The 25,470-nt window shown below is 33.8% G+C and overlaps 2 protein-coding genes across 9 annotated transcripts; one reads left to right on the plus strand and one right to left on the minus strand.

Moving 5' to 3' along the window:
* Nucleotides 1-667: 667 nt before the first annotated feature.
* Nucleotides 668-2,104, minus strand: LOC110669588 (zinc finger protein ZAT9). Of its 2 annotated transcripts, XM_021831295.2 has the most exons (3): nt 1,193-2,104; nt 1,028-1,102; nt 668-858 (listed from the first exon to the last, which is right to left on the minus strand). In XM_021831295.2, the coding sequence occupies exons 1-2, from the start codon at nt 1,971-1,973 to the stop codon at nt 1,029-1,031; spliced, it is 855 nt and encodes a 284-aa protein (XP_021686987.2). In that variant the 5' UTR covers nt 1,974-2,104; the 3' UTR covers nt 668-858; nt 1,028. The 2 variants fall into 2 exon arrangements, with proteins under 2 accessions (XP_021686987.2, XP_021686986.2); XM_021831294.2 differs by having other exon boundaries at nt 1,028-2,103.
* Nucleotides 2,105-5,699: 3,595 nt separating this feature from the next.
* Nucleotides 5,700-23,881, plus strand: LOC110669601 (structural maintenance of chromosomes protein 6B). Of its 7 annotated transcripts, none has more exons than XR_002497725.2 (29): nt 5,702-6,046; nt 6,203-6,308; nt 6,631-6,764; nt 7,399-7,454; nt 7,929-8,015; nt 8,091-8,411; nt 12,322-12,441; nt 12,802-12,936; nt 13,174-13,250; nt 13,348-13,423; nt 14,231-14,305; nt 14,402-14,506; nt 14,789-14,958; nt 15,055-15,157; nt 15,303-15,415; nt 17,057-17,261; nt 17,783-17,914; nt 18,063-18,177; nt 18,260-18,345; nt 18,443-18,538; nt 19,005-19,141; nt 19,241-19,343; nt 19,948-20,027; nt 20,179-20,257; nt 20,434-20,491; nt 20,609-20,706; nt 20,961-21,055; nt 22,433-22,557; nt 23,346-23,881. XR_002497725.2 is itself a non-coding variant. In XM_021831316.2 (28 exons), exons 1-27 carry the CDS (start codon nt 5,890-5,892, stop codon nt 22,529-22,531), a joined length of 3,123 nt encoding a protein of 1,040 aa, XP_021687008.1. In that variant the 5' UTR covers nt 5,700-5,889; the 3' UTR covers nt 22,532-22,557; nt 23,346-23,881. The 7 variants fall into 7 exon arrangements, 5 of the variants coding, with proteins under 5 accessions (XP_021687008.1, XP_057988643.1, XP_057988642.1 ...); XR_009142656.1 differs by having other exon boundaries at nt 23,652-23,881; XM_021831316.2 differs by lacking the exon at nt 20,961-21,055 and having other exon boundaries at nt 5,700-6,046.
* The last annotated feature ends 1,589 nt before the right edge of the window (nt 23,882-25,470 follow it).

Genomic DNA, 25,470 nt, shown 5'->3' on the forward strand with positions numbered 1-25,470 from the left:
GAATCATGCTTGATTGGACCTTTAATTAACTAGAATATTTAAAAATGAGTGCGCTCTACTGCGGACCAAACCAGACGCGCAGCTCTCAAATGGAACAAAAAGCAACCTATCTCTAAACAAATGTCCAAAAAATGCTAATATGCATTAGGAAAAAAAAAAAAAGAAAAGTAAGAAGTTTGCTGTGCAATGGTCAATGCTCTTTCTTGGAAATCGTTAATTATCTAGCATAGATTTTATTATCTTTATCCGCACTCTATTTGGCTAAATTTGAACACACAGCCAAAACAGATTGAATTGGAGGTTATATTAGGATAAACATAAAAAAAATTCAAAATCAGGATATATTCAACTATATATGCAATGGCATTGCCTAATTGGGTATCGGTTTTTATTTGAGAATGGCTGCACTTCACAAGCGCAAAACCCTGAGGAGAAACCAAGATGGAGAAGATAGGGAAGGAGATGTGTTTTTCTTGACTTCTTCACCAACTGTACAAACCATATGAAGAGCAAATTGATGATGATAGGAAGAAGCTAATCCTAATATCCAAACAACAACAGAAAGGTCTTGATGGACATGGACTTAGGCCTCGATGGACGTGGACTTCCTCTGTAAATTTTTTACTGAGTGAAATTTGGGAAAATAGTTAGCTAAAAACAGCTAAGCTAAAAAGGATAGCTCTATTGTAACTTCTTTATATGAAACTCCAAACTCTTAATATTTAATAGAATTAATACAATAATAAAATGGAATTTTTTTGTTATATATTCCCATTCAAAAATATCAAACAAAGTCTTTTTGACTGGGAAAAGTTGAAAATGCAGAGCCATTCACCATGGAACTTGCAAAGGCAATCTCTGAAAAAAAATAAAAAAAAATTATTCAAATTTCTAAACAATCCATTTGTATCAAACTGTTAAAAATATATATATAAAAAAAAACATATGCACAGCCATGAAAAAAAGTGTTTTTCACTGAACTTAAAACTGTTTTTCCAAGCATAAATCTCACTTGCCATTCCACTACCTCAATTTCTCTGTGTCTTTGGATTGGAGACTACTGAAAGCTCATCTTGACTAACTTCACCATCATCTTCAGCTGCTGGTAAATTCAAATCTAACAAATTATCAGCAGATTTAATTGAAATTTTAGCATTGCCTAGGTAGGAAAAGTGCACTTTTTTGTGCCCACCTAGTGCTTGTCCAGACTCGAATATTTTATCACAAAACGGGCATTTAAACATTCTCCGTTCAATGCCTACAACACCATCATTGTTGTCATTAACGCGCCCACTCCTATTCCCTTCCTCTTCCTCATATTCACCTTTGAGATGAGTTTTGATCTTCTTGTGACTAGCCTTGTGCCCTCCTAAGGCTTGATAAGATCGAAAACTTCTCTTGCATGCGTCACACCAATACTTTCCTTTAGTTTTAGATCCTAACCGAATAGTACCAAATGACTCATCCTCATACTCATCATCGGCTTCATCTTCCATGTAATGACCCACCACTTCTTTTGTGGTACGTTTATCCCTTGAAAGCATTAAAAGACACATAGCTACATCTGATATAGAACTTACCTGTTCAGTTAACTCGGTTACGTTCACGACTGATTCAGCCACTTTCTCTACTGATTTGCGCGGCCGTTTAGATCTTCTCCGGGTTGCGTTCTTTGGTGACTCTGTCTCACTCTCACCATCCTGAAGAGTAGCAAAATTAGGTTTTGAAATCGAAGAGAGCTGATGATTGACGGATCGATAGGATTGCATGGGGGTTTCACTGAAAGGATAGTTTAAAGATGAAGCTGATAAGGATGGGGATGGTGATTTTGAAGATGGAGCCTCGGCTTGATGAGATGAGATGGGTTTTGGAGGAAGAGGAAGTTTGACCAAGTGAGATCTCATGTGTCCTCCCATGGCTTTGCCATTAGCAAAACGTCTGTTACAGATCTTGCAGATTCTGTTCTTCTCCATTGATAAGAATAAATTAAAGCCCTCTCCTTTACCTCCGCTTTATCACTAGAGGAGGAGGGTTACCGAATATATACAACGTGGTGGAACTTATAAAGGAAGTGACAGAAAAAATCGTCACATTTTGCACAGAATGAGAGAAAGTGCACACTGATTACGATCCTTGCCAAAAATAAATACTAAAATAAACAAAAATATTTATTTTTCAAAAATAAATTTTCAGGAAAAAAAATTCTTTTTCTAATATAAAATCTCTTTAAGGTCATATTGAAAACATGAATAAAAACAGGAGAAAAGCTTTATAATTTTAGAGTTTGTTTGCCATTATTATTAGAATTACTATTGAAAAAAATATTTTTTAAATATATAAATTAAAAAATATTTTAAAATTAAATTTTATAAATTGTAATCATAAAAATATTAAAACAATAAAAAAAATTTTCTAAATTAATTTTTTAACAGTATTTAAAATCATACATTTATTTAAAAAAATAATTTGAGCCCTCTAAATGCCAAACAGCTTCAAATTCAAAAACTCATGACTATAAAGATTAATCTAATACTACTATTATCTTAATTACTTGGTGGAGCTGAATAAATAGAATGCCCGTTTGCCAGACTCACTTGACATTGATATTGGCTGGCAATTTTTTAATTGAATGTACCGACGCAACATTCCTCAAATGGAGAATTACTTACTTTCTTTGCTCAAACTTCTTATATATTTTTAATTTTTATATTTTAAATTATGTCTTAATTAATTACCATGCCCATGTTTAGCAAGCCAATCGCAATACCACATGCCAGCAAATACAATCAAATTTTTATGATCATTCACGTTATAACTTAGAACCATATGCATTGGGTACGATAAACTTTCAATTTTTATATATAAATTGTTTAAAACAATATAAGCATAAATATTGTTTTATTAAACAAAATGGGTCCATCAAACCTGAGAAAATGACAAATTTCAGATTTTGAGTATAATTTTTATCCAATTGATCCCGTGTTCATTTTTTTTTCATGAACCAAGTCGATTGAACTCCAGATCAATGAATGTGTTGTTTAATGGCAAATATATATATAATTATTGAAAATATTATAAATTCAATGTACTTATTAGAATTTTGAAGTGATAGAGAATGTGTTTAATTAACAGAACGCTGTCAAATACAAATGTTGAATTGCATTTTTTGCAATCGTCTTTCGGCTAACAGCCGCCAAATCGCACACGTTTTATTTATTGGAAATTTGCAATCACGAGTGCTACAAATTTTTCCATGTCTTGAGTCATCTATGAAAAATTTTTATTTAAACTTATTCTATCATGAATCTAATATATAAATATGTGAATACATATATTTAATAATTGGATTCATCATATTTCTTGTATCTTGAATTTATAGTGAACCGAAAATAAATAAGAGAAATTCTTATTTCATAAATAAAAAAAATTGATGATCTATTTGTTTTGTATAAAGTATTTTTCTAATTATTTTTAATATTTTCTAATATTTGGGATGCTAAAAAAATGATCGGAAAATATTTTACTGACCCAATGAAAAAGTTAACTTATTTTTAAGGAAAACAAAAAAAATAAAATTATTTTTTGAACTATAATAATATTATTAAAATGTAAAAGTATTTATAAATATATAATATAAATATATACATATTATTTTAATATTACCACTAAACAATTGAAAATATTTTTGTGAAAAATATTTTTAAAAAAATTCTTATTAAAAATATTTCCTCTATTTAAATTATTTTTTATTAAATAAATAAAGCCTAATTTTTTTTTTCATGTGTGGAAGTTTTAAAGAATAAATAAAAGTAATTTGCACATTGACAATGTAATAGTAAAAAATGTTTTAATTAATGTTATGAAAAATAACTCTTATCACCTTAATTTTTGGTGGAAAGGTAAAATAAATTTGAAGAGATATTTAATTTATCTTTTTTTCTTTTTTTTTTTCACTTCATGTAACTATTAAATAAAAATATTATTTATTTGTTCTTATCATTTTATATTATTTTTTTCTATTTTCTTTTTCACTCAAGCTATGTCAATTATCTGGAATGTATGAAGGAAATAAGCATCTCGGTGAAGAATAAGATTTTACATTAGGGTGGTATGGATATCTCCATATTATAAAGCCCTTTCTCTCTCTACCATTTGGAGGGAGAGTTTTCTCTTATATTTTTTTCTTCTCCCTATGGCTCGGCTCTCGTTTTCGGTTGTTTCGTTGGTCTTCCCTGGCTCAAAGAAGCAGGGGAGGGCTTCTTTCCCTTGACCCGGTCTTGGGTTCCCTCCTTACTTCTTGTGTTAAAATATAAATATTGATTTTGGTTTGTTTTCAAGCAGCTGGATGATCATGTCGAGGGTTATTGGCGTTACTTTGTGTATTTTTTTTTTCTATGTTTCTTCTTGGTTATATCTTATAGGTTTATGGCAGATCAAGTATCAGTGCGGTTCCTTAGTTGATGATGGCAAGAGGTTGTCTATATTGAGGCTGGCATCGCATTGGGTTTTGTTTAGGCTTGAAAGGCGCGAGTAAGTTGCCAATTTCTACTACTTCTTTCCTCAGTTAATTTTTGGGATGTTATGAGAGGTTTTGCTTTCACTTGTTCTGGGGTTCGTGAAACCATGGAGATCTAGGAACCATAGAGATCTAGAAGACGCTAGTGATTTTTGAAGCTCTCTTTTATGCATGGCAACTATGGGCGGGAGGTTGTCTGTTTTCTTCGCCAAACTTGGCTTGGGTTGATATTTTTTGTGAGTGACAGAAGTGCCTTGGTAAGCAGCACCATCCGTGGTTACTTCTTCTTGGATGGGCCTTATTTGGATAGGCTTTGGTTGGTGTTAATTGTTTTTATGGACTCTTCCTTGTATTAGGCCCAAATCCAAATCTCCATCTACTGAAAAAAAAACAAAAATTCATATTATCAAAATTATGGGCAACTTTTTAAATTTTTAAACCTTTTATTAACATGCATTGCCATAATCATTTCATTTCATTTGACTGTAGAATATTTTTCTTATTGTAAAAATAATAACCCCCAAAAGCATAAAAATTAATATCACCATGTACCATAATTAATTATATTTCCCATATTTTTATTATTATTATTTTATCATTATTATCGTTCACCACTTTCCCCAAATACAAGTTAAATAAATAATTCAGTACTAAGATTTTACAGTCACAATCAAAATATTATATATTTAAAACTTGCTAGATGAGATGAAAATATGTAAACTATTTTTTTTTTTATGAAAATAGTAGAATAACTCTTATATATGGTATAAAGAAAGAAAGTCAACGATGAAATTTTAATTAAAATTAATTCTTAATTACCATTTTAGAGCAGAAAATGAAGCTGAATAGACTGTTATTCTAAGGCTTATATCGCAATTAAACAACACGCACTGTCGGCATGCAAATCCAAACGCTATTACGGCATTTGTCAAGCTAAAGCCTGAATGGGAAAACGTTCGGTCTGCATGAAGATAAAGTAGTTCACATGGGTAAAAATTAAATCCATACGAAAGGCCCTCGTCTTTGCTCGGTAAACGTATACATCTTTCAATGGTTTCCATATATGGTTAACCGCCTACCTGATGATATGTCAGTAAATATTCAGATTTTTTAATTGAGAAAAAAAAGATATTGGGCGTCCTGTTAGGCCCAATTCAGAGGACGCATTTTATCACGACCCGAAATAGCCCCTCATAGATTCGAGTCATACATTATAAATCCCTGTTCCCGCCACATATACAGAGTCACTCTTTCCACTTCTAGGCTCGGTGTACTTGCTCCTCAGCCGTTCAAACTGACATTTCCCGACTCCGTCTCTTCAGTTTATAGGGCAGTAGGGCTCGCAAGGAAGGAGGAAACCGTAGACCCGTGCAATGGGAGATTCTAGGGTTTTCTCCGATTACAATCCCACAGCAACACGATCCGGAGCGGGTACCGTTTCTAGGATCCGATTAGAGAACTTCATGTGCCATAGCAACCTCCAAATCGAGCTCTGCCCCTGGGTCAATTTCATTACCGGTCAAAATGGGAGTGAGTCGCCTTCTCTCCCTCTATTCAATTTATGTTATAAACTGAAAATCTTGATTAGGTTTCTGAACTTGGTAGAAATTTATATTAAATTGGTGGTGATAATTATGGAGATAATGAATAGATTGTGTTGGAATGTTGTCGTTTTGGTGTTTGCAGGCGGCAAAAGTGCAATACTGACTGCTTTGTGTATTGCATTCGGAAGCAGAGCCAAAGGGACTCAGAGGGCATCTACTTTGAAGGATTTTATCAAAACTGGTTGCAGGTTTATGTTCTTTGCCTGTTTATATTTGCTTTTGAGGATAGAGCATGGCAAGAATGATGTGTGTGTATGGACTTTTGAGGAATCAGAAGGCATAATTACTTATCAAATTACGGAATACTACAGACTAGAGTGCTGCGGAAGTTTAAAAGAGGATATAATGATATTTGAGGCATTTTAGTTGTTCCTTTATTTTGTCTTTGCTTGGTTTTCAGATATGCACCATAAATATTTTCTTTTAATTCCTAATGTAGTCATTTTCCTTTTTTTAAAGAAATTATATTCTTCTGCCCACTTACATTTTTCTGGCATTGTTTCTTAACAGTTATGCTGTTGTTGAAGTGGAAGTGAAAAATCAAGGAGAGGATGCTTTCAAGCATGAAGTCTATGGTGATGCCATTATTATAGAGCGCAGAATTAATCAATCTACAAGCTCCACAGTTCTAAAGGATTTCCAAGGTCTAAATAATTTTCTGATAATAAATATTTTAATTCATTTTAAAATCTTCAAGTTCTTTCAGATCCTGGTAAGAGATGCAAATGGCAAAAACAATTAAAAATTTCTGTTAGACTGTATTAGACAGAGAGCTATCATGCTATTTATCTACTTGCCTTTCATTAAGAACCATTGACCAAATGGATTCATTGATTCTACTGGAAGGATATTACCTATGGATGTTACTTTATTGAATCCATTATTTGCATCTTTTGAATGATTATATTTTGTCTCATCAGGAAACTAATAGATGGTTGAGCATGTTAAAAGGCTCATAACTCACTTTTTGAAGGTTTCACAAATTAGTGCTTAAAAATATGTTTTGGTATCTCTGCTCACTGAATTTTCTAACCCCCTTAGTTTTATCTACCTGGGAAGACACTAGCATAAATTTGAAATCATAGGATGACCCGATATCCTTTGTACGAAGAATCTTGGAATCTTGCTTCGATTTTAGATATGGATGATTTCAAGTCCTTGTAGTCCTCTGAATCCAACCTAAGGACCTGAAAATAAACAAAACTTCAAGCTGTAGTGCTTCATGACTGCAGAAAGCTTTTGTATTCACTTGTTCTTTTCGTCTGAGTTATTTGACAGGTAGAAAGGTTGCTAGTCGAAAAGAGGAACTTCGGGAGCTCATTGAACATTTTAATGTGAGTGTTTGCTTAATTTCACTTTCGTAAGAAATGAGAATTTTTTTTTTATTTATTACCAATTGTTTTCAGTCACCTAGTTTTTAAAATTCCCTCTAATGGTCTTCCAAACCTGAACTAAAACCAAGCTGAGGCAAAGTTATGATTGCCTATTTGATGCCACTCATTATATTTCATGGCCAAATTGATGTTCGAAAATCATCTAAAACAAGTGGAATTGTGGAAATCAAAAGTATGAATATCCTGAATGGAACTTCCTACAGATAATTCTTTTTATCCTTGTAGCTTTTGTTGATCCCATTTTCTCCTGTTATCTTGATTAGCATTGAGTGAAGACGTTCCTTGTTTTCTCTTCTTCCATTCAATGAACTGAAAAATTTTTGACCTGTTTACTTTCATATACTTTTTCATTTTGTTCTTTTAGAAGTTATTCTTTACATTGAATCTTGAATGCATTTTATGAATAATCTGCAGATTGATGTTGAGAATCCTTGTGTGATAATGAGTCAAGACAAAAGCAGAGAGTTTTTGCATTCTGGAAATGACAAAGATAAATTCAAGGTAATTTCTCCCTGTGTGTGTATGTGATTTGAAGAGAAAGTATGTAGGTTCTCCATTGACACTTTCACCGCTCAGTTTTTTTTCAAGGCGACTCTTCTGCAGCAAGTTAATGATCTGTTACAAAGTATATATGAACAACTGAGGTCTGCAAATGCACTCGTTGATGAATTGGAGGCTACAATAAAACCCATAGAAAAGGAACTCAGTGAGTTGCAAGTGAAAATAAAAAACATGGAACATATAGAAGAAATATCTCAGCAGGTACAACAATTAAAAAAGAAGCTTGCTTGGTCCTGGGTTTATTATGTTGATAAGCAACTTGAAGATCAAAGTTTGAAGATTGGAAAGCTTAAAGATCGAATACCCGCTTGCCAAGAGAAAATTGAGCAGAAACTAGTGAGTGAAATTCACATTCCTGAAAACTTTTGTCTGCAAGTTGAATTTTCAGCCAATCAAATGACATGGCTTCTTTCCACAGTTTGGGTTAATTTTAATGTTGCATGAGGTTCTTGCACAACTCAACTCAACTCAACCTTTATCTCAAAAATTTGGGATTGGTTATATGGATTCTCTTTTTCCACTCTAAACGATTTTGGGTTAAATCCTCGAAAATGTGTAATGCTTTTAGGTCATGTTGTACTACTCTCCTCCAACTCAGTTTAGGTCTACTCCTTCTTTTCTTTCTATCCTCTAACCTAATGTGTTCTACTTGTCTAATTGGAGCCTTCGTATGTCTACGCTTAACATTATCAAACCACCTCAATCTTCCTTCTCTCAACTTATTCTCAATTGGCACCACTCCTACCTTTTCTCTAATACTCTCATTACGGACTTTATCTAGTCTAGTATGGCCACTCATTCACCTTAATATTCTCATCTCCGCAACTCTTATCTTAGACACATACGACTCCTTCAGTGCCCAACAATCATTATCATATAATATGGTTGGTCGTATGGATCTATGGTAAACTTTTTCTTTCAACTTATTGGGAATGTTGCGATCACATAAAACTTCCGTGACACGTCTCCACTTCAACCATCCGGCTTTAATCCTATGACTAATATCCTTCTCAAATCCCCCATCTACTTGAAGGACTGAGCCGAGATATTTAAAGTGATTACTTTGGGACAGTACCACTCCATCTAACCTAACTCCTTCCCTGTCACCAGTTCGGCCTTCATTGAACTTGCAATTCATGTATTCTGTTTTCGTTCTACTTAACTTAAAGCCCTTTGACTTTAGAGTATTTCTCCAAAACTGTGGCTTTCTATTGACTCATTCTCGCGTCTCATCTATCAGAATTATATCATCTGCAAACATCATGCACCAAGGGATACTCTCTTGCATGTGTTTCGTCAATTCATCTAAAACTAATGTGAAAAGGTAAGGACTTGCAGTTAAACCTTGGTGTAATCCAATTGAGATAGGAAAATCTCTTGTATCCCCTCCTATTGTGCGCACAATAGTAGTTGTTCCTTCATACATATCTTTCAACACTTGTATAGACCTAATAGATACCCTCTTTTGTTATAATGTTCTCCATAAGACATCTCTTAAAACACTAAAATAAGCCTTCTCCAAATCGATAAAAACTATGTGCAGATCTTTCTTTGCATCTTTATATTTCTCCATCAACCTTCTAATGAGAAAGATCGCTTCCATAGTTGAACGACCGGGCATGAAGTCAAATTGATTGGGAGAGATAGAAGTATCATGACGTAGTCGATGTTCCACAACTCTCTCCCATAACTTCATAATATGGCTCATGAGTTTAATTCCCCTATAGTTTGAGCAACTCCGTATGTCTCCCTTATTTTTAAAAATAAGTACTAAAATACTCCTCTATTCATGAGGCATTTTCTTTGAGTTTAGAATCTTATTAAACAATTTAGTTAACCATGCCACTCCCATATTTCCCAAATACTTCCACACTTCAATTGGTATTCCATCGAGTCCACAGGCTTTACTTACTTTTATTCCCTTAAGTGCTTCCTTTACTTCTAAAGATCTAATCTTTCTAGTATAATTCACATTCTTTTCTATTGCTCTGTAGTCTATATTCACGCAATTATCATTTTGACTATTATTAAAGAGATCATCAAAATAATTTATCCATCTTTCTTTAATGTCCTTATTTTTCACTAACACTTTTTCTTCTTTATCCTTAATGCACCTAACTTGATTGAGATCTTGACATTTATTTTCTCTCCTCCTTGCTAATCTATAAATATCTTTCTTCCCTTCTTTATTTCCAAGTTTCTCATATAACTTTTCAAAGGTCTGCACTCTTACTTGACTAACTGCTTTTTTTGCCTCTTTCTTTGCTATCTTGTACTGTTCAAATGTCTCATTATTATCACACTTAGGTAATTTCTTATACCATTCATTCTTTCTCTTTATTGCCTTTTGTACTTCTTCATTCCACCGCCATCTCTCTTTTGATGGTGGTCCATGTCCTCTAGACTCTCCAAGTACTTTTTCTAGCTACTTTTCTAATCTTTGATGCCATCTGTATCCACATACCATTGGCCTCCATATCCAGCTTATATGCTTCAGACTCGAGAAGCTCATTTTTGAACTTCACTTGCTTTACTCTTTTGAACTCCTACTACTTTGTTCGAGCTACACTTATTCTTCTGACCTTATTTGAATTGTTCCTAAACTTGACATCTAAGACCACTAATCGATGTTGACTTGTTAAAACCTATCTTGGAATGACATTGTAATTCTTGCATGGAGTTCTATTTGTCTTCCTGGTTAAGAGGAAGTCAATTTGGCTTTTATGTTACCCACTTTTGAAAGTCACTAAATGTGACTATCTTTTTATAAAGTAGGTATTTGTTAATATTAGGTCGTATGCCATAGCAAAATTTAGGATGCTTTTTCCCTCCTCATTTTGGCTGCCAAAACCAAAATCTCTATGAACATTCTCATAATCTTGCCTATCACTTCCTACATGTCCATTCAAATCTCCACCAATGAAAACATTTTCTTCGTTCGGTATGCTTTGCATTAAATCATCCATATCTTCCTAGAACCTTTACTTACTCTCACTATTTAGTCCTATTTGTGGGGTATAAGCACTAATTACATTTATTGTTTCTCTTTCTAGTACTAGCTTTGCTAGTATAATTCTATCTCCTACTTTTTTCACAGCTATTACAGCATCATTCAATATCCTATCTATAATTATGCCCACTCCGTTCTTGTTCCTCTCCTTTCCGGTAAACCACAGTTTGTACCCTGAATTATCCACTTCCTTGTTTTTCTCTTCTACCCATTTAGTCTTCTGAATGCAAGCAATATTTACCCTTCTTCTTTCCAAAGTATCCACAAGCTCAATTAATCTTCCTGTAAGTGATCCAACATTCCAAGTACCAACCCTGATTCTCCTCCTATCATGTTCCTTCCTATTTGACCTCATTCTATGATATCTTCTATTATTCTCTATGCCTATCTTGTGTTCTGTTCTATTATCTGTTCTGCTATTTGTCCTATGGACTAACTTCTTTACCCACACCCTTCCATGATGTGGGAATCCTTGCTCATTTAACACCACACTCGGGCGCTGGCATGGCGCGTTGCGTTCGGTGAACCCCTTACACCCTTGCATATTTCTCACTGCACCCGGGCTCCGATGTAGTGCGTCGTAAGTAGAGGACTCCCCAACGTTTATATCATTTGAATCCATATCATAAGGTGTGACGAAATTTTTACGCTAGTTGTCACTTACTGTAACTCTCCTCCTTTATCTGGGCTTGGGACCGGCTAAGCACAAACTACTTAGGCGGAGTTAGGTTCCTGCACAAGATAAATGCAAAATCGCCAAATCTGTTAATTCGCTGAAAGTAGCTGGTTATTTCTTTTTAGATGCATCATTTATACACTCCATTCTTTTCATGAATATCCTAGTTTTTACTATTCCAATAGAAAGCTGTGCCTCCACTCTCCCCGTTCTTTTCATTCTGAAGTTCTTTGTTTGTTCAATATGAAATTCCTAAAAAATTCCCAGCATTTTTACTGGGCAGTCTGTACCAGAGAAAATTACACTGAACCCCAATCTTGCTTTATTCTTGAATCTTGACATTGGTTTGTTTCTCTTTAACCCTAACTGTTTAGCATTTGGCATGATGACATTGTTTTTCTCTGAATATGGTTAAGTCCAATGCGCTACAGATTTTCTCCGCTATTATAGTCTGTGAGTGATGTCTTCTTTAATAATCCTTTTTTTTTTTTTTATAAAGATATTATCATAAATTATTGGAATAAGATTTAGTTAAAGCACACCACATATTTATTTTGCAGGGAAAGGTGGAGTCATTGAGGGACCTCTTCACAAAAAAGAAGGCACAAATTGCACACATGATGCAGAAGACGTCAGAAGTGAGGAGAAAGCAGGATGATTTGCGACATTCTATTTCCTCGGTATGTAGGAACTCGGTTTATCTATTCATTTCTAAGGGCAAGAAACTGGACTAACATAAAATTGTGATGGAGGCATAATTTTTTCTTAGTTTATTTTCTTTCTGTTTCCTTTTCTCCCTCTTATAGATGTGTTAAAAGAGAAGAACAGCAAAGAAACAAATTAATGTGTCTGTTGCACTAGACTAAGGATTTTTAGTGAATTCAAAGTAAAAATTCAGTCTTAGTTCGCGTGCATGGCGCACCCATGTGATTATTTTGCAAGCCTCCGTACTGGTTACATGTTTTCTTCAACAGTTTTTCTTTGTTTGTTTGAGTTTCAATAATTTCACATGCCTTGTTGATGTGAAGACTATTTTTTAGGCAACAAAACAGAAACTTGAGCTAGAAGAGCAGCATGGCCGTGAAACCAAGCGCATTCAGAGCATACTGAAGCGTGCAAGCTCGCTTCAACAAGAAGTCCAGGATATTCAGGAACAACATGTTAAAAATACTCAGGTTTTTCTGTTTGCTTTCAGTAAGGATTATTGGTTTATTTAATCTGTCTAATCCTCATGTTTTGGTTCTTTTTGAGTCTCCATGGTTTATTGTGCTTATGAAATGAAATTCCCCTATCCTCTGTTCTTTTGAAATGCTAGGGAACTAAAGGAAGATATCAGGGGTTTGATTTGTGGTGATAATGTTCATGATGACGAGCTTTTTATTTTCTTTCTTCCAATGTTGGTTTCCCTGTAGGCTGAGGAATCTGAAATAGAGGAGAAGTTAAAGGAACTCCAGTACAAGGTTGATGATGCTAATTCCACACTATTAAGGTTACTCTTTTTGGTTAAACCTTTCCATTTAATGCGCTTATATTTCATCCGTCTCAAGTTATAATTTACTTGACTGTTAAATTAAATAACAATTCAGGTTAAAGGAAGATGAAAGGGTCTTATCAGAAAGTGTGTCCAAGGGAATGAATGAAATCAGAAAGATAAGCGAAGAGGTATAGTCTTATAGAGATGCTTAACATAGTTAAATGTAATGTGCTGTTGATCTTGGCTATATAGTTTTCTTCTCTTGTCAAGTCTATTTTTAGGTTGAAGAAATTTCTAGAATTTTAAATCTGTTGAGTTGAATGCCTCGAGTCCTGTAGTTAGCAGTCATAACCATTAGATTTTTGCTTTGGCACGGGCATTATTTATTGGTCAAAGTGACTCCTAAAATTGGAAATAATCATGAAAAGTTATTGCTGTTGTTTTATTTGATCTTTGTTTGAAGCTTTTCATTTAGTTTTCATACTTGTCATTTACGGTGGTGGTCTGCATAAAATTTAATTGTTGGTTTGTTGTGGAATATGATTAGGAAAAGTTATTCTTGTTGTTTTATTTGATCTTTTTTGGAAGCTTTTCATTTAGTTTTCATACTTGTCATTTACTGTGGTGGTCTACATAAAATTTAATTGCTGATGTGTTGTGGAATCAACCTTTTTACCACTAAGGAATGGCAAGAAATATCGATCCATTCTGATTTGAGTTATGTAAAGGAAGGACTGTACTGACCTAATTTGAAACACTATATAGTGGTAATTTCAGACTTCTATTTGAGTTGAGTATTGTGACTTGTGAGAGCATTCAATGTCAGGTCGATGGTCATATTGTGAAAATTTATTTCTCTTATGGAAGCTTTGCCAGGAATGATGGCTCCTGATCTATGCATATTATATTAATCTGTTGAGAGTTCAAAATAGTTTAATGTTTTCTCCTGTAATATGATACATATGGTCAAATGATCCAAGTGTTTGGTTGTTTAGATTCAAAATTATGAAAAAGAGGAACGTGAGATTCGTGGAACCATTCAACAGCTCCGGCAACACAAAACTAACAAGGTTTGTGCAACTTTTTTGATTTGTGTAAATGTAGGTTCTGCTTATAACATAAAGTTGATTATGACAATATTGCTCAATAGAAAGTTCCCTTGGCAGGTTACAGCCTTTGGGGGAGATAAGGTGATTCATCTTCTTCATATTATTGAAAGATTTCACCATAAGTTCAATAAGCCGCCTATAGGTCCAATTGGTGCCCACCTGGTGAGCATAACCACTAATTTATTTGTGCGCTAATTTATGAATGGTGTCAAGTATATAAATTAGGAGGAGGAAAAGGATTGATGTAGTTGATCCTAACTACTTTGGAATTTAGGTTGATTGAGTTCAGTTGTTCTCTTTTCTTGATATTTTGATACCCTTTTGGAGGTAACTGAGTCTTTCATCTTCCCTTTTAATAAAATGTGTTTTACATTCTGGATGAACTACTCTGGCATTCTTCCGATTGCCTACTAAAGCATCTTGATTAATGATTATGCACTGCAGACACTGGTCAATGGTGATACATGGGCTCCTGCTGTTGAAAATGCCATTGGGAGGTTGCTCAATGCTTTTATTGTGACAAACCATAGGGATATGAATCTTTTGAGAGATTGTGCAAGAGAGGCAAAATATAATAACCTTCAAATTATCATATATGACTTCTCAAGACCAAGGTAGTTTACTGATTACTTTTATTGTTTGCTTACCAGTCTCTTCAGTTGGATTGTTATCCTACTTTTACTGTTTGACCAACCTACTTTCCTGTGTAGGTTGAACATACCGTCTAGCATGCTTCCCCAAACAAATAACCCAACTGCACTTTCTGTTATACATTCTGAAAATGATACTGTGTTAAATGTGTTGGTGGATATGGTAATTTATTTTGTTTGTCATTTGTTCTCTCTTATTTAACTTTATTGATTTTTTTTTTTTGAAGTTTTTTACTTTCCTCCATGATGTTTGGGTTTCTTTTTGGCACACCTTAATATTTTTGTTGTTGTTTTGCTTATGTTTCCAGGGCAGTGCTGAGAGGTTAGTGCTTGTAGAAAATTACGATTTGGGGAAAGCTGTTGCTTTTGACAAGAAGATCCCACATCTAAAGGAGGTTTACACCTTAGATGGATATAAAATGTAAGCTGTTATTTATTTCATTATGCTACATTACATTTTGTCAAACATGCTCTAAAAGCAAAAATTATATTCTAGCAAGCATACTCGCCAGAGAGTATGTTTGATAGAATATGATGAAACAAAAATTCAATAGAACAATGAGTCGAAATTTTGTTTCATTGCATCACGCTCCAATAGGTTCACCAAGCATGCATGAAAGGGTTTAATGATGTACTCATTCAAACAATAATACCAGGGGTGAGCATTTGGTTAGTTCAGTTCCAAATCGAACGAAACTTGAAAATTGAACCAAATTGAGAGGAATTGAATTGAACCAAGCCAGTTTGGTTTGTTGGTTCCATAGAGAAAGACAGAGCCTCAACAACATGCTCAAAGTCAAAACATAAACCTTAATACAGCAGTTCAACAAAATACAAAAGCATAAATTGAACATAAATTAGTCCTTAATTAATAGATAAAATCACCCAAACAAGTCAACACATAAATTTGTAAACTAAAATCTGTATAGCCCAAATACAAAACCCATTTCTGCTTTCTGCATGCTGTTCTCTTGGCTCAAATCAAGCCCAACCATTCAAGAATGCCTAAATGAAGTTAAGGAGAAAGATACAAACCCCTCTATCTACAAGGCAACCTTCTTCTTTATCAGAAAGAAAGCAGGGATTAATGCATTGTAGAATGGAACCAAGAAAATTTGAACTCAACAGAAAAAAAAACCAAATGCTGCTGTTGGACATCAACAGGAAAATGAAATTGTAGAATGGAACCAAGAAAATTTGAACTCTACCTCATTTGCCACTTTCTCCAAACATAGGGGACTATTTAAACCCTCTTCTGTTCTGGTATGTCATCAAAAGCAACAGTGGTAGCAGAGTCCTATTCAATACATGGGGGAGAGGGAAGAGGGAAGAAAAGAGGGGAAAGGGAATGGAAGAGAAAGGACGGTGAGGCTGAGGGCTCCAACATATGGAAATGGGCAAACAACTGTCAACAGGTTGAGCTGGGTGGACTGCACTGCAGATGACGATGGTAGAGGAATGGTGAAACAAGAAGCAAATAAGGGAAGAACGAAGAATCGAGAAGGGAATTGGAACTGTGGGTTGTGGCTGCTTGTGACGGAGAAAAGGGAAGAGAAAATGAGGGTGGAAGGGGAAAATTTTAGTTTTATAGGAAAATTTTAGTTTTATACTAGGGGTAGGATAAATCAGTTTTGTTAATTTTTTCCCCCTAATTGAACTGGAAAACCCATTTTTAAATATTTACTAACTGCAACCAAACTGAATTTTTTCAAAAACCAGACCGAAAAACCAAATTGGTTCAGTTAATTGGTTAGAACCGATATTGCTAACCCCTAAATAGTAACAGTTCCCCTATGTTATTTCAGCTCAGCCCTAAATAGTAGTAGTTTCCCTATGCTACTTCAGCTAGTATCTAAAGATCATTGAAAATTTTAACATGTTCATCAATTTATCCTGATGGACAGGAAAATTGGCACCTAAATTCAATCCCTTGCTATTTATGTCAGTTTGGGATGCATGTTTGTTCTGCTCTTGTAGATTTTATTTCTATTTGCAGTTTCTATGCACTGGATGAGCAACATATTGCTGGTTTTACAAGTACTTATCACTTTTTCCTTCTTAGGTTTTCTCGTGGGTCAGTCCAGACAGTTCTTCCTCCGAATAAGAAATTTAGAACAGGCCGTCTGTGTAGCTCTTATGATCATCAAATTAAGAATCTTGAACAACGTATATCAGATTTTAAAATGAATGCTGAGGAATGCAGGAAAAGGAAAAGGGCTAGGGAGGCAAATCTTCAGGATCTTGAAGGTGATCTGAAGAATGCAAAGGTGATAATACATTGTTATAAGCTTTTCTGTAATATTTTAATCTGCTCAATAATTTTCATTTTGCTGTTTTGTACTCGAAGCTGTAATTTTCTTCTTTTAGCCTTTTATATGTGTGCATTCTCACAAATGCCTATGCTTCTACTAAAGTGGTGAGTAAACCAACATAGTGTTTTTTATTCACTGTGCATGTGCTTCTAACGGCCCATATATACAACTAGACTTCATGCAAAAATAGGTGAAGTGAGAGCACTTCTGATATGATATGATGCATGCTTCTATTCAAGTTGTTGATTCACCAGCAAAAACTCTTTTTGTTAAGGATGCTAAAAAAGAACTGAAACTGGAAAAAAAACTCAAAAATTGATTCTGCTTTTTTCAGTTTGGAATATCCTATTTTCATTGACTTTTTAGGTTCAGTTTTGGATTTCTTTTTGAATGCCATCAGTAATTGAAGATTCATTTCTGATGTCATGTAGGCATGCTTATGTGTGTATAAATACCATTTACTTTGCTTGGTGTAGGAGAGATGCTTGGTCGCTGAGCGGGCTCTGGCCACTAAGACACTAGCACTAAGAGATTTGAAAAAGTCATACGTTACTGAAAGGAGTTCACCAGCTGCATCAACTGTTGACGAGCTTCATCAAGAAATTTCAGTTTGTTCCTTGTTCCATTTCTTACCCTTGTATTTGAGTGGGGGTTGCATATGAAGCTGATATTACCTAGATTTGCAATTTCTCCTTTCAGTAAGGGGTACATGTTTTCTTTTTCCCATATAAAATCTCCTTTGTAAATGTTTTCCAGAAACTCCATGAGGAGATACAAGAAAGAAAAAATTTTCTGGAGACGCTTCGAGTCAGAAGGGATGAAGCTGAGGCAAAGGCTCTGGACCTCAAGTTATCATTTGAGAATTTATGTGGTATATACTAATTGCTTATAGTTTAATGTTCAGTTAAAAATATCTCCAATTATGATTTATCCTAATTGGGAAAAAAATGTAGAGTCAGCAAAAGAAGAACTTGATGCATTTGAAGAAGCAGAGGGTGAGCTAATGAAGATTGAAAAAGATTTACAAGCTGCAGAAGCGGTTACCTATCCTAATACTCATCTCCTGTTTGTGATTACTGAATTTTGTTTTAATTATTGTTTGTGGAAGCTTGTTCAAGAATAAAATTTTATCTCAGGAGAAGGCCCATTATGAAAATATAATGACTAACAAGGTCCTTCCTGATATCAAAGCAGCAGAGGCACATTATCAAGAGCTTGAAGAGAACCGAAAGGTACATTTTTGTGCTCTGTATATGGAGTTGGCCAAACTCTTAATTGAGGGAGAAAAAACCTACTAAAATAAAATCCATTGAGCTAACGCAAGTTAGCTGAAATTTGCTTCTAGTAGTGTATTCATGCGTGTCTGGATTGCTACATAAGTTATATTTACTACATACATACTTCTCTGACCTTTTTGTTGTTGGGGGGGGGGGGGGGGGTGTGTGGGTTGTTGTGGGTGGTATTCAGGCCTTCTGCGCCTGGCACATGTCACACTCTTGTTTTTGCATATTCTTAGTGTGGTATTTTTGAAGCCAAAAACTAGGTGCCATTACTGTCTCCATTTTGTTATTTTCAGTGTTAATTTAAAGTTGGTTTGGCTTCTTTATATCCTCCCTTTGCCCATGGTGAATTTATTTAAACATAAGTTATTGCTGTAGCATCAAGCTGGACCTTATTTTATGTTTTGTTTAACTGTAGGAGAGTTCCAGAAAGGCTTCTATTATCTGTCCTGAAACTGATATTGAAGCTTTAGGAGGTTGGGATGGGAGCACCCCAGAGCAACTCAGTGCCAAATTATATAGATTGAGTCAGAGACTACAGCATGAGAGCCAGTTGTATAGTCATGATCTGTCTTCTTGCATCACTTGAAACAATAGTCAACAATCTTATTTTTCCAAATAATAAGTTTTTCTTTAATTTATTTATTGTGGTAGGTACTCTGACTCTATTGATGACCTGAGAATGTTGTATGAGAAAAAACAGCGTAAAATATTAAGAAAACAACAAATGTACCAAGGGTTTCGAGAAAAGTTGAAGGTAAGTCATATGTTATCTAGTTTTCATTTTTTATTTAGGTTTGGACACTAAATCTATCTAGGTTAGATTTATATACGAGTGAAAGTGTTAATTTATTCCAAGCGCACTATCTCTTTTGTCAAAAATAAGCCACACTTTTGTTTTACATTATTACCTAATTTACTTTCTCCTTGTATGCATAGACCATGTTATTTGGATCTATGCTTAAAAGCTAAGCTCTGTGTCTTGCTTTATTTTTAATTAAAGGCAATATCCAGTTTCTTAAATTATTTGCAATGCGCTTGAAAAGGGGGAAAAACACTTATGTGATCAAAGTTTGTGGAGGCAAAAAAAATAAAGGGAAAAATGAATGAAGCAATTACAAGTAGTGGGCACTATATGCAAGGTTCTGTGCCAGTCTTGCTGCTTTTTTTTTTTTTTTTCTTTTTTCATCTAATTTGTCTTACATCTTTTCTCATTGTTTTTTTCTCTTACCTTTCTTCATTTTTCAACCAATTGAGCATAGACACTAAATTAATATTTGAACAATGTTAAAGTTCATGCTTTCTTATTTCTTTGTTCTTTTTTCCCCATCTTCTCTTTTCCATCCATTTTTGAATTGCAGGCTTGTCAGGAAGCCCTAGATTTGCGTCGGAACAAGTTTCAGAGGAACAGTGCTCTTCTGAAGCGGCAGCTGACTTGGAAGTATGCATGGTTTTTTTCCTTAAGTGAAAACACTTTCTTTTTCTTCCTCCCTCCCCCTTGCCCCTTTTAACTTTAAGAGTGATTGATTTTCTTTTTATCATTCCAAAAGTACTGTCATTTTTTTTTCTGAGCTATGTATTTTTGCAATTAGTTTTAATGGTCATTTAGGAAAGAAAGGGATTAGCGGGAATATCAAAGTTGATTATGAAGGAAAAGCCCTTAGAGTAGAGGTAAGCAAAATGTTCTCAGATTCTTATACAATGGTTATAAGCTTTACTTCTATACATTAGATTAATAAGCCTACCCTCTTATGCCACTCTACAATTTCTTCTGGATATGGACATCTTGTGTCCATTTATGTTTATTTATTGCCTTTTACCTTATGTTGCATCTTTTTCCCTGTTAGGTAAAGATGCCCCAAGATGCATCAAGCAGCACCGTCCACGACACTAGAGGGCTTTCAGGTTTGCTCATCTCCAATGCTTGTCTGATTCTATGAATTATTATAAGAAATAGGATTTTATTTTATTTTTTTACCATTGTTAACTGCATATCTTTTTGTAATTGTTTGTTGTATTTAGGTGGTGAACGCTCTTTTTCAACGCTGTGCTTTGCATTAGCTCTTCATGAGATGACAGAATCTCCATTCCGAGCAATGGATGAGTTTGATGTATTTATGGTAAGTATTGCATATATTTGAATGTGTATTGATGAGTTTGCTGTATTAATGGCAAGTTATCGCATATATTTGAATGTGCATTAAGGGTTTGCTAAAAGGTGGCCTGGTGTTTGAATTCTTACTGCTGGGTGTGAAATTCCTAATTTACACACTATGATAGGGTACAGAGGATGCATTATGTCCCTTTCAAAATATTATCTCTTTGAGGATGCAGTTCCCGATAAATTTGATTTCTTGCTTGCACGGATGTCCAGGATGCAGTTAGCCGGAAGATAAGCTTAGATACTTTAGTGGACTTTGCATTGGCACAAGGATCCCAATGGATATTTATCACCCCTCATGATATCAGGTTTCAACTTGTGCTTGAATATATGATGTAAAAAGTGCTCTGAAATCTTGTATGCTACTGGTTGCAAAATTTCAAAATCTCTCTCTCTCTCTCTCTCTCTATTTTCTTTCCTTCTTCCTTTTTTTTTTTTTTTTTTTTTTGGGGGGGGGGGGGGGTGTTGCATGCTGCTGGCTGCAAAATTTCAAAATCTCTCTCTCTCTCTCTCTCTCTATTTTCTTTCTTTCTTTTTTTTCTTCATTTTTTTTTGGGGGGTGGGGGGGGGTGGGGGTGGGGATCTGATGTCCATTTTTCTTTGTATAAATATGCTCCTTATAAATTAGAAGCAGAGTGTGCATAAATTGGACATTCTGTGGTATTGGGATTCTGGAATTGTAAGAAAATGATATAATTTTGGGTCCACAGCGGACAGTAGAAGTATTTATTACAATGCTTTTTATTTTGTTGTTTATTTTGTGATAGTTGTATTGACTTCCCAGGTTTACATTCCTACATCTTCTTTCTTGTGGAGATTATGTTCACATGATATTAAAATTTCGGACTGTTTAAGAACAAACTTTTTGAGCATACTGGAGTTGCAAAATAGGGCCTAGGATTCTTAAATCAAAGTCAAATCTAGGAATCTGTTTAGGTAAATTTCTCCAATGTCCAGCAAAATTTCTTGATGTGAACAGTATATCTTAGGTCCTAAAGAAAGTTATTGATGAGAAAGGTATGAGTAAATTTGTGTTCTCTTGGAAAAAGCCCGCAAGTAGCTTAACTAGAGACTTTTTGTCTGTGTAGACTTCATGCATGCGCCATGTGTACAAGTAAAACCTTCAAAAATTTTGATCCAAACTTCTCCATGTTTGAGATTCAGAAACTTGTATTCTTTAATTTACTTGGACTTAGCTTTATACTAAATTTTTTATAATAACTCAACACTCATGTTTGTGGAAAACTAGATGCATGTGGTTCAAAAGGTAATTATTTACATGAGATTCTGTCTTACGTGTGACCAAATCTGGTCATGGATGCAGGTTTGATTTGTGATCTAGTTGTGCAGTTTTTGTATTTTCCAGTAGCATCATCTTGTTAATAGTTGCTTTTACGTAATGTGATTCTGTGAGTGTTATGTCAACTAATTTAATTTGTCTTTGAATGTGAATCCAATCAACTCTAATTCTAGAATAATGTATTGGAGGAATAGGTGTTTAATTATGTTTAATATTCCAGTTCTATTTCTAGTAAAACCATCTTCTAGATAAGTAATTCCCATGCCATAATGTCCTAAGTTGAGATATATATTTATATGATAACTATGATTAGATTGTATCTAAGCTGAAAAAAGGTATTTGGAGAATTGTGATGATAGATGCTGCTTGTTTTGCGTTTATACAGTATGGTAAAACATGGGGAGAGGATAAAGAAGCAGCAACTAGCAGCTCCTCGTTCTTGATTGTACCAATGCAAGATCTACTTCCGAATTATACAAGTTAAAATGCTGTGCTCATTGTGCTTGGCTGGTAAGATTTTATGTATTCTTACAGGCATCATTTATTCAAAATCAGGCTATCCTCTTAATTTATTTTTATGTTAGTATGGGCTATGTTGCTCATCATCTAAAAGCTGCTGATTAGTTATTTCTCCTTTTTCACTTTGTACTGAACAATTCAAGTACATTCTGTAGATGATTGGATTCATCACTTTAGACTACATTTGGAAGGGTATAGTCAAATATTTCACTGTATTAGAATGGAATATTTGACTATATTACATTCCATTATGCCTTACCAAACATAGCCTAAGTTGAAATTTTAGAATGTGTAAAACCCATGTATGGAAAATGCTGACTCATTGTAGTAGTACGTAGAACATAATTGAAGTAAACAAAACATTTGAAGCATGGCACAGAAGTTCGGTAAATTTACATCCCTATGAACATGATGTGATTGTTTCTATAACTCAGGCATGCCAATGTGCTTCTCTATGACCGCACATTTTGTTGTGCTTTGTATCTTCTCGTGCTAACTGAAGTGAGAAGGCAACTTGGAATTACTGAGCAGGTGTATTAACTGCCATATGTTCCGCGTGTGTCACTCTGTTTCAGTTGCATCATTTATGAAAACAGAGCCTAGCCATCAATTATAGGTTTCCCACCTCGTCATATTTGTTTCTTTATTTGGTGCCCGCTCGTGGATTCCGTTACCTTAATTTTTGGGTCAAACCTTTATTAAAAATATTTGCCTACTGGAGAACAATATCCAATTGCAACAAGGTGAAATCATCTAATTAGTTTTCTTTTTCTTTTTAGGTCTTTGAATGTTAACAGGTGGGAGGAGTACTAGTTTGGCATTATGGCTCAATTGTTGTTATTGTTGTTAAAGGGTGGGAGGGTAGTTGAATGGTATATTTTTTTATATCTTTCTACACTTGTATGGATTCATTTAAAAAATAAATTTGTGCTAAAGGTTAGGGCTGATGGATCTAGTGTATAAGTTAGATCCGAACGTGGTTGAATCCGTTGCCTTGCCTCCATTTATTGACATGTCCCATATTTGTTGGGCAAGAAATGGGCACTGATCTTTCCATGGGTGATGAGTTCTTCCTTATTATATAGGATGCTGGCCGTGTTTTGAATTTCCCGAAGAATTCCAGCTAAGATTAGTGTGGGAATCTCGTCTTGTATTGTTCACTAGTTCCAATGCATCACTTTTTTAGATCACATTAACTTTGAAAGACATTATTGTACCATGACATGCCCAGGACACCTTAAATCTGTACGTTCATTTATTTGAATATTGTATGTGGAAATGGTTCATATCAATCTATAAATATTCGTTAATTCAATTATTAGATTGTGGACGTCTAACTTTAGTATAAACTTTGAACATAATATTACCCCATCTTATCGAACAGGTTCACTAAAAATGTTGTTGAATTCTCAAAATGTCTCAGATACATCCCTTTTGATTAACCTTTCAGAAGATTAGAATGGTGCAGGCATATGGTCTAAATTTAAGTGTGTATCCAGTAATTGCTTGCTCCATATTTTCTTTTAGGAAGTTTCGACTCAAAAGAAGATTAAAACATGAGATTTTTTTTTTTTCTCTTTAATTGTGCGCTTTCATCTTGAGCCACGATTGGTCCTTCGGGATCTCACATCGGTTGTGGACAACGTGCGTGTGTAGCTTATATGAAAATAAGGGTCTTTTTAAAATTGTCGTGATTTTAATAAATGTTCATTTTCATAATTGAGTAGTGTGTGTATTTGTTTATCTATTGAGAAAAAAAAAAGGTGTCTTTTGAGCGAAAATAAAAAGTAAGGCTGAGTGTTTTGGTGTGATTGGTAGTGTGTGTAACTTATATCAGAATAATAACTTTATTAAAATTGACATAGTTTTAATAAGCGTCCATTGTCACACAGACTTCTATCCTCATTTCCAATGGAGTCTTAAACCTTCAAAAGGCTATTTACAATGGCTATTTTCACTGGACTCTCTATTCTATTATCTATCCAAAGATTGTAAAACAAGACTTTTGGCTATGAAAGATTGAATTATTCATAGTTATTTAATTGAAACAAAAAGTTTATATAAAATAAATAATTGAAAAATCTCAACAGATTTAAAAACCAAAAATATGCATGTAACCAAACTGCTCTAAGGCCTAAGCCCATCATCACCAGTTTTGTTTTCTTATAAAACTTACCTACTTCCTTTTATTTTTTTTTCTTTTCTGAAAAGAAAATTGAATGGTGAACTTATAACTTCAATTTAAAATTGCTATGAAATAAATAAATAGGAAAAAAGATCAAATAAATCCTTATACTTTTGAGAGAGATTAAATAAGTTTAAATTTAAGTTTAGGCTAAATAAGTCTTTATACTTTTTTAATATGGTCAAATAAGTTTATATCTAATAAAATATTTTTTTTAATAATAAAATATTATTTTTCTAATTTTAAATATTAAAAGTTATTTATTAGTTTTAATTAAAAGAAAATTAAAAAAATTAAAAAAATGGTAAACAAGAATCATTTAATATCAAAATTATTATTTTAATATTTTGTTATTTAAAAAACAAAAAATAATATTTTATTATTAGAAGAATAATATTTTATTAAATTTGAATTTGTTTGACCTTAATTATAAAATGTAAAAATTTATTTAACTAAAAACTTGATTTTTGACAAATTTAATTTCATCCTTTTTCCTAAATAGACATATCATCATCAAATTTCAATTACTAAACTAAAAGTTTCCTTTCACATAACTCATCAACCAATAACTTCTTTCGAAATAAATTATTTATAAAAAAATATTAATTAAATTTTATACAATTATATTTAATTTTTTTCTTTTAAAATAATTTTTTTAAAATTTTTTTTAAACGTGAAAATCAATAAAAAAAATTATTAAATTTAATTGTTGTAAAAAT

This window comes from Hevea brasiliensis, chromosome 13 (assembly GCF_030052815.1).
Source record: "Hevea brasiliensis isolate MT/VB/25A 57/8 chromosome 13, ASM3005281v1, whole genome shotgun sequence".
In the NCBI taxonomy this organism is placed as follows: Eukaryota; Viridiplantae; Streptophyta; class Magnoliopsida; order Malpighiales; family Euphorbiaceae; genus Hevea; species Hevea brasiliensis.

Coding starts and splice junctions, on each gene's coding strand:
- LOC110669588 (XM_021831294.2), bottom strand. CDS start 1,973: ATGGAGAAGAACAGAATCTGCAAGATCTGTAACAGACGTTTTGCTAAT.
- LOC110669601 (XM_021831315.2), top strand. CDS start 5,890: ATGGGAGATTCTAGGGTTTTCTCCGATTACAATCCCACAGCAACACGA. Junction 12,442..12,801: donor TGCGACATTCTATTTCCTCG/GTATGTAGGAAC, acceptor ACTATTTTTTAG/GCAACAAAACAGAAACTTGA. Junction 20,028..20,178: donor AAGCGGCAGCTGACTTGGAA/GTATGCATGGTT, acceptor TTTTGCAATTAG/TTTTAATGGTCATTTAGGAA.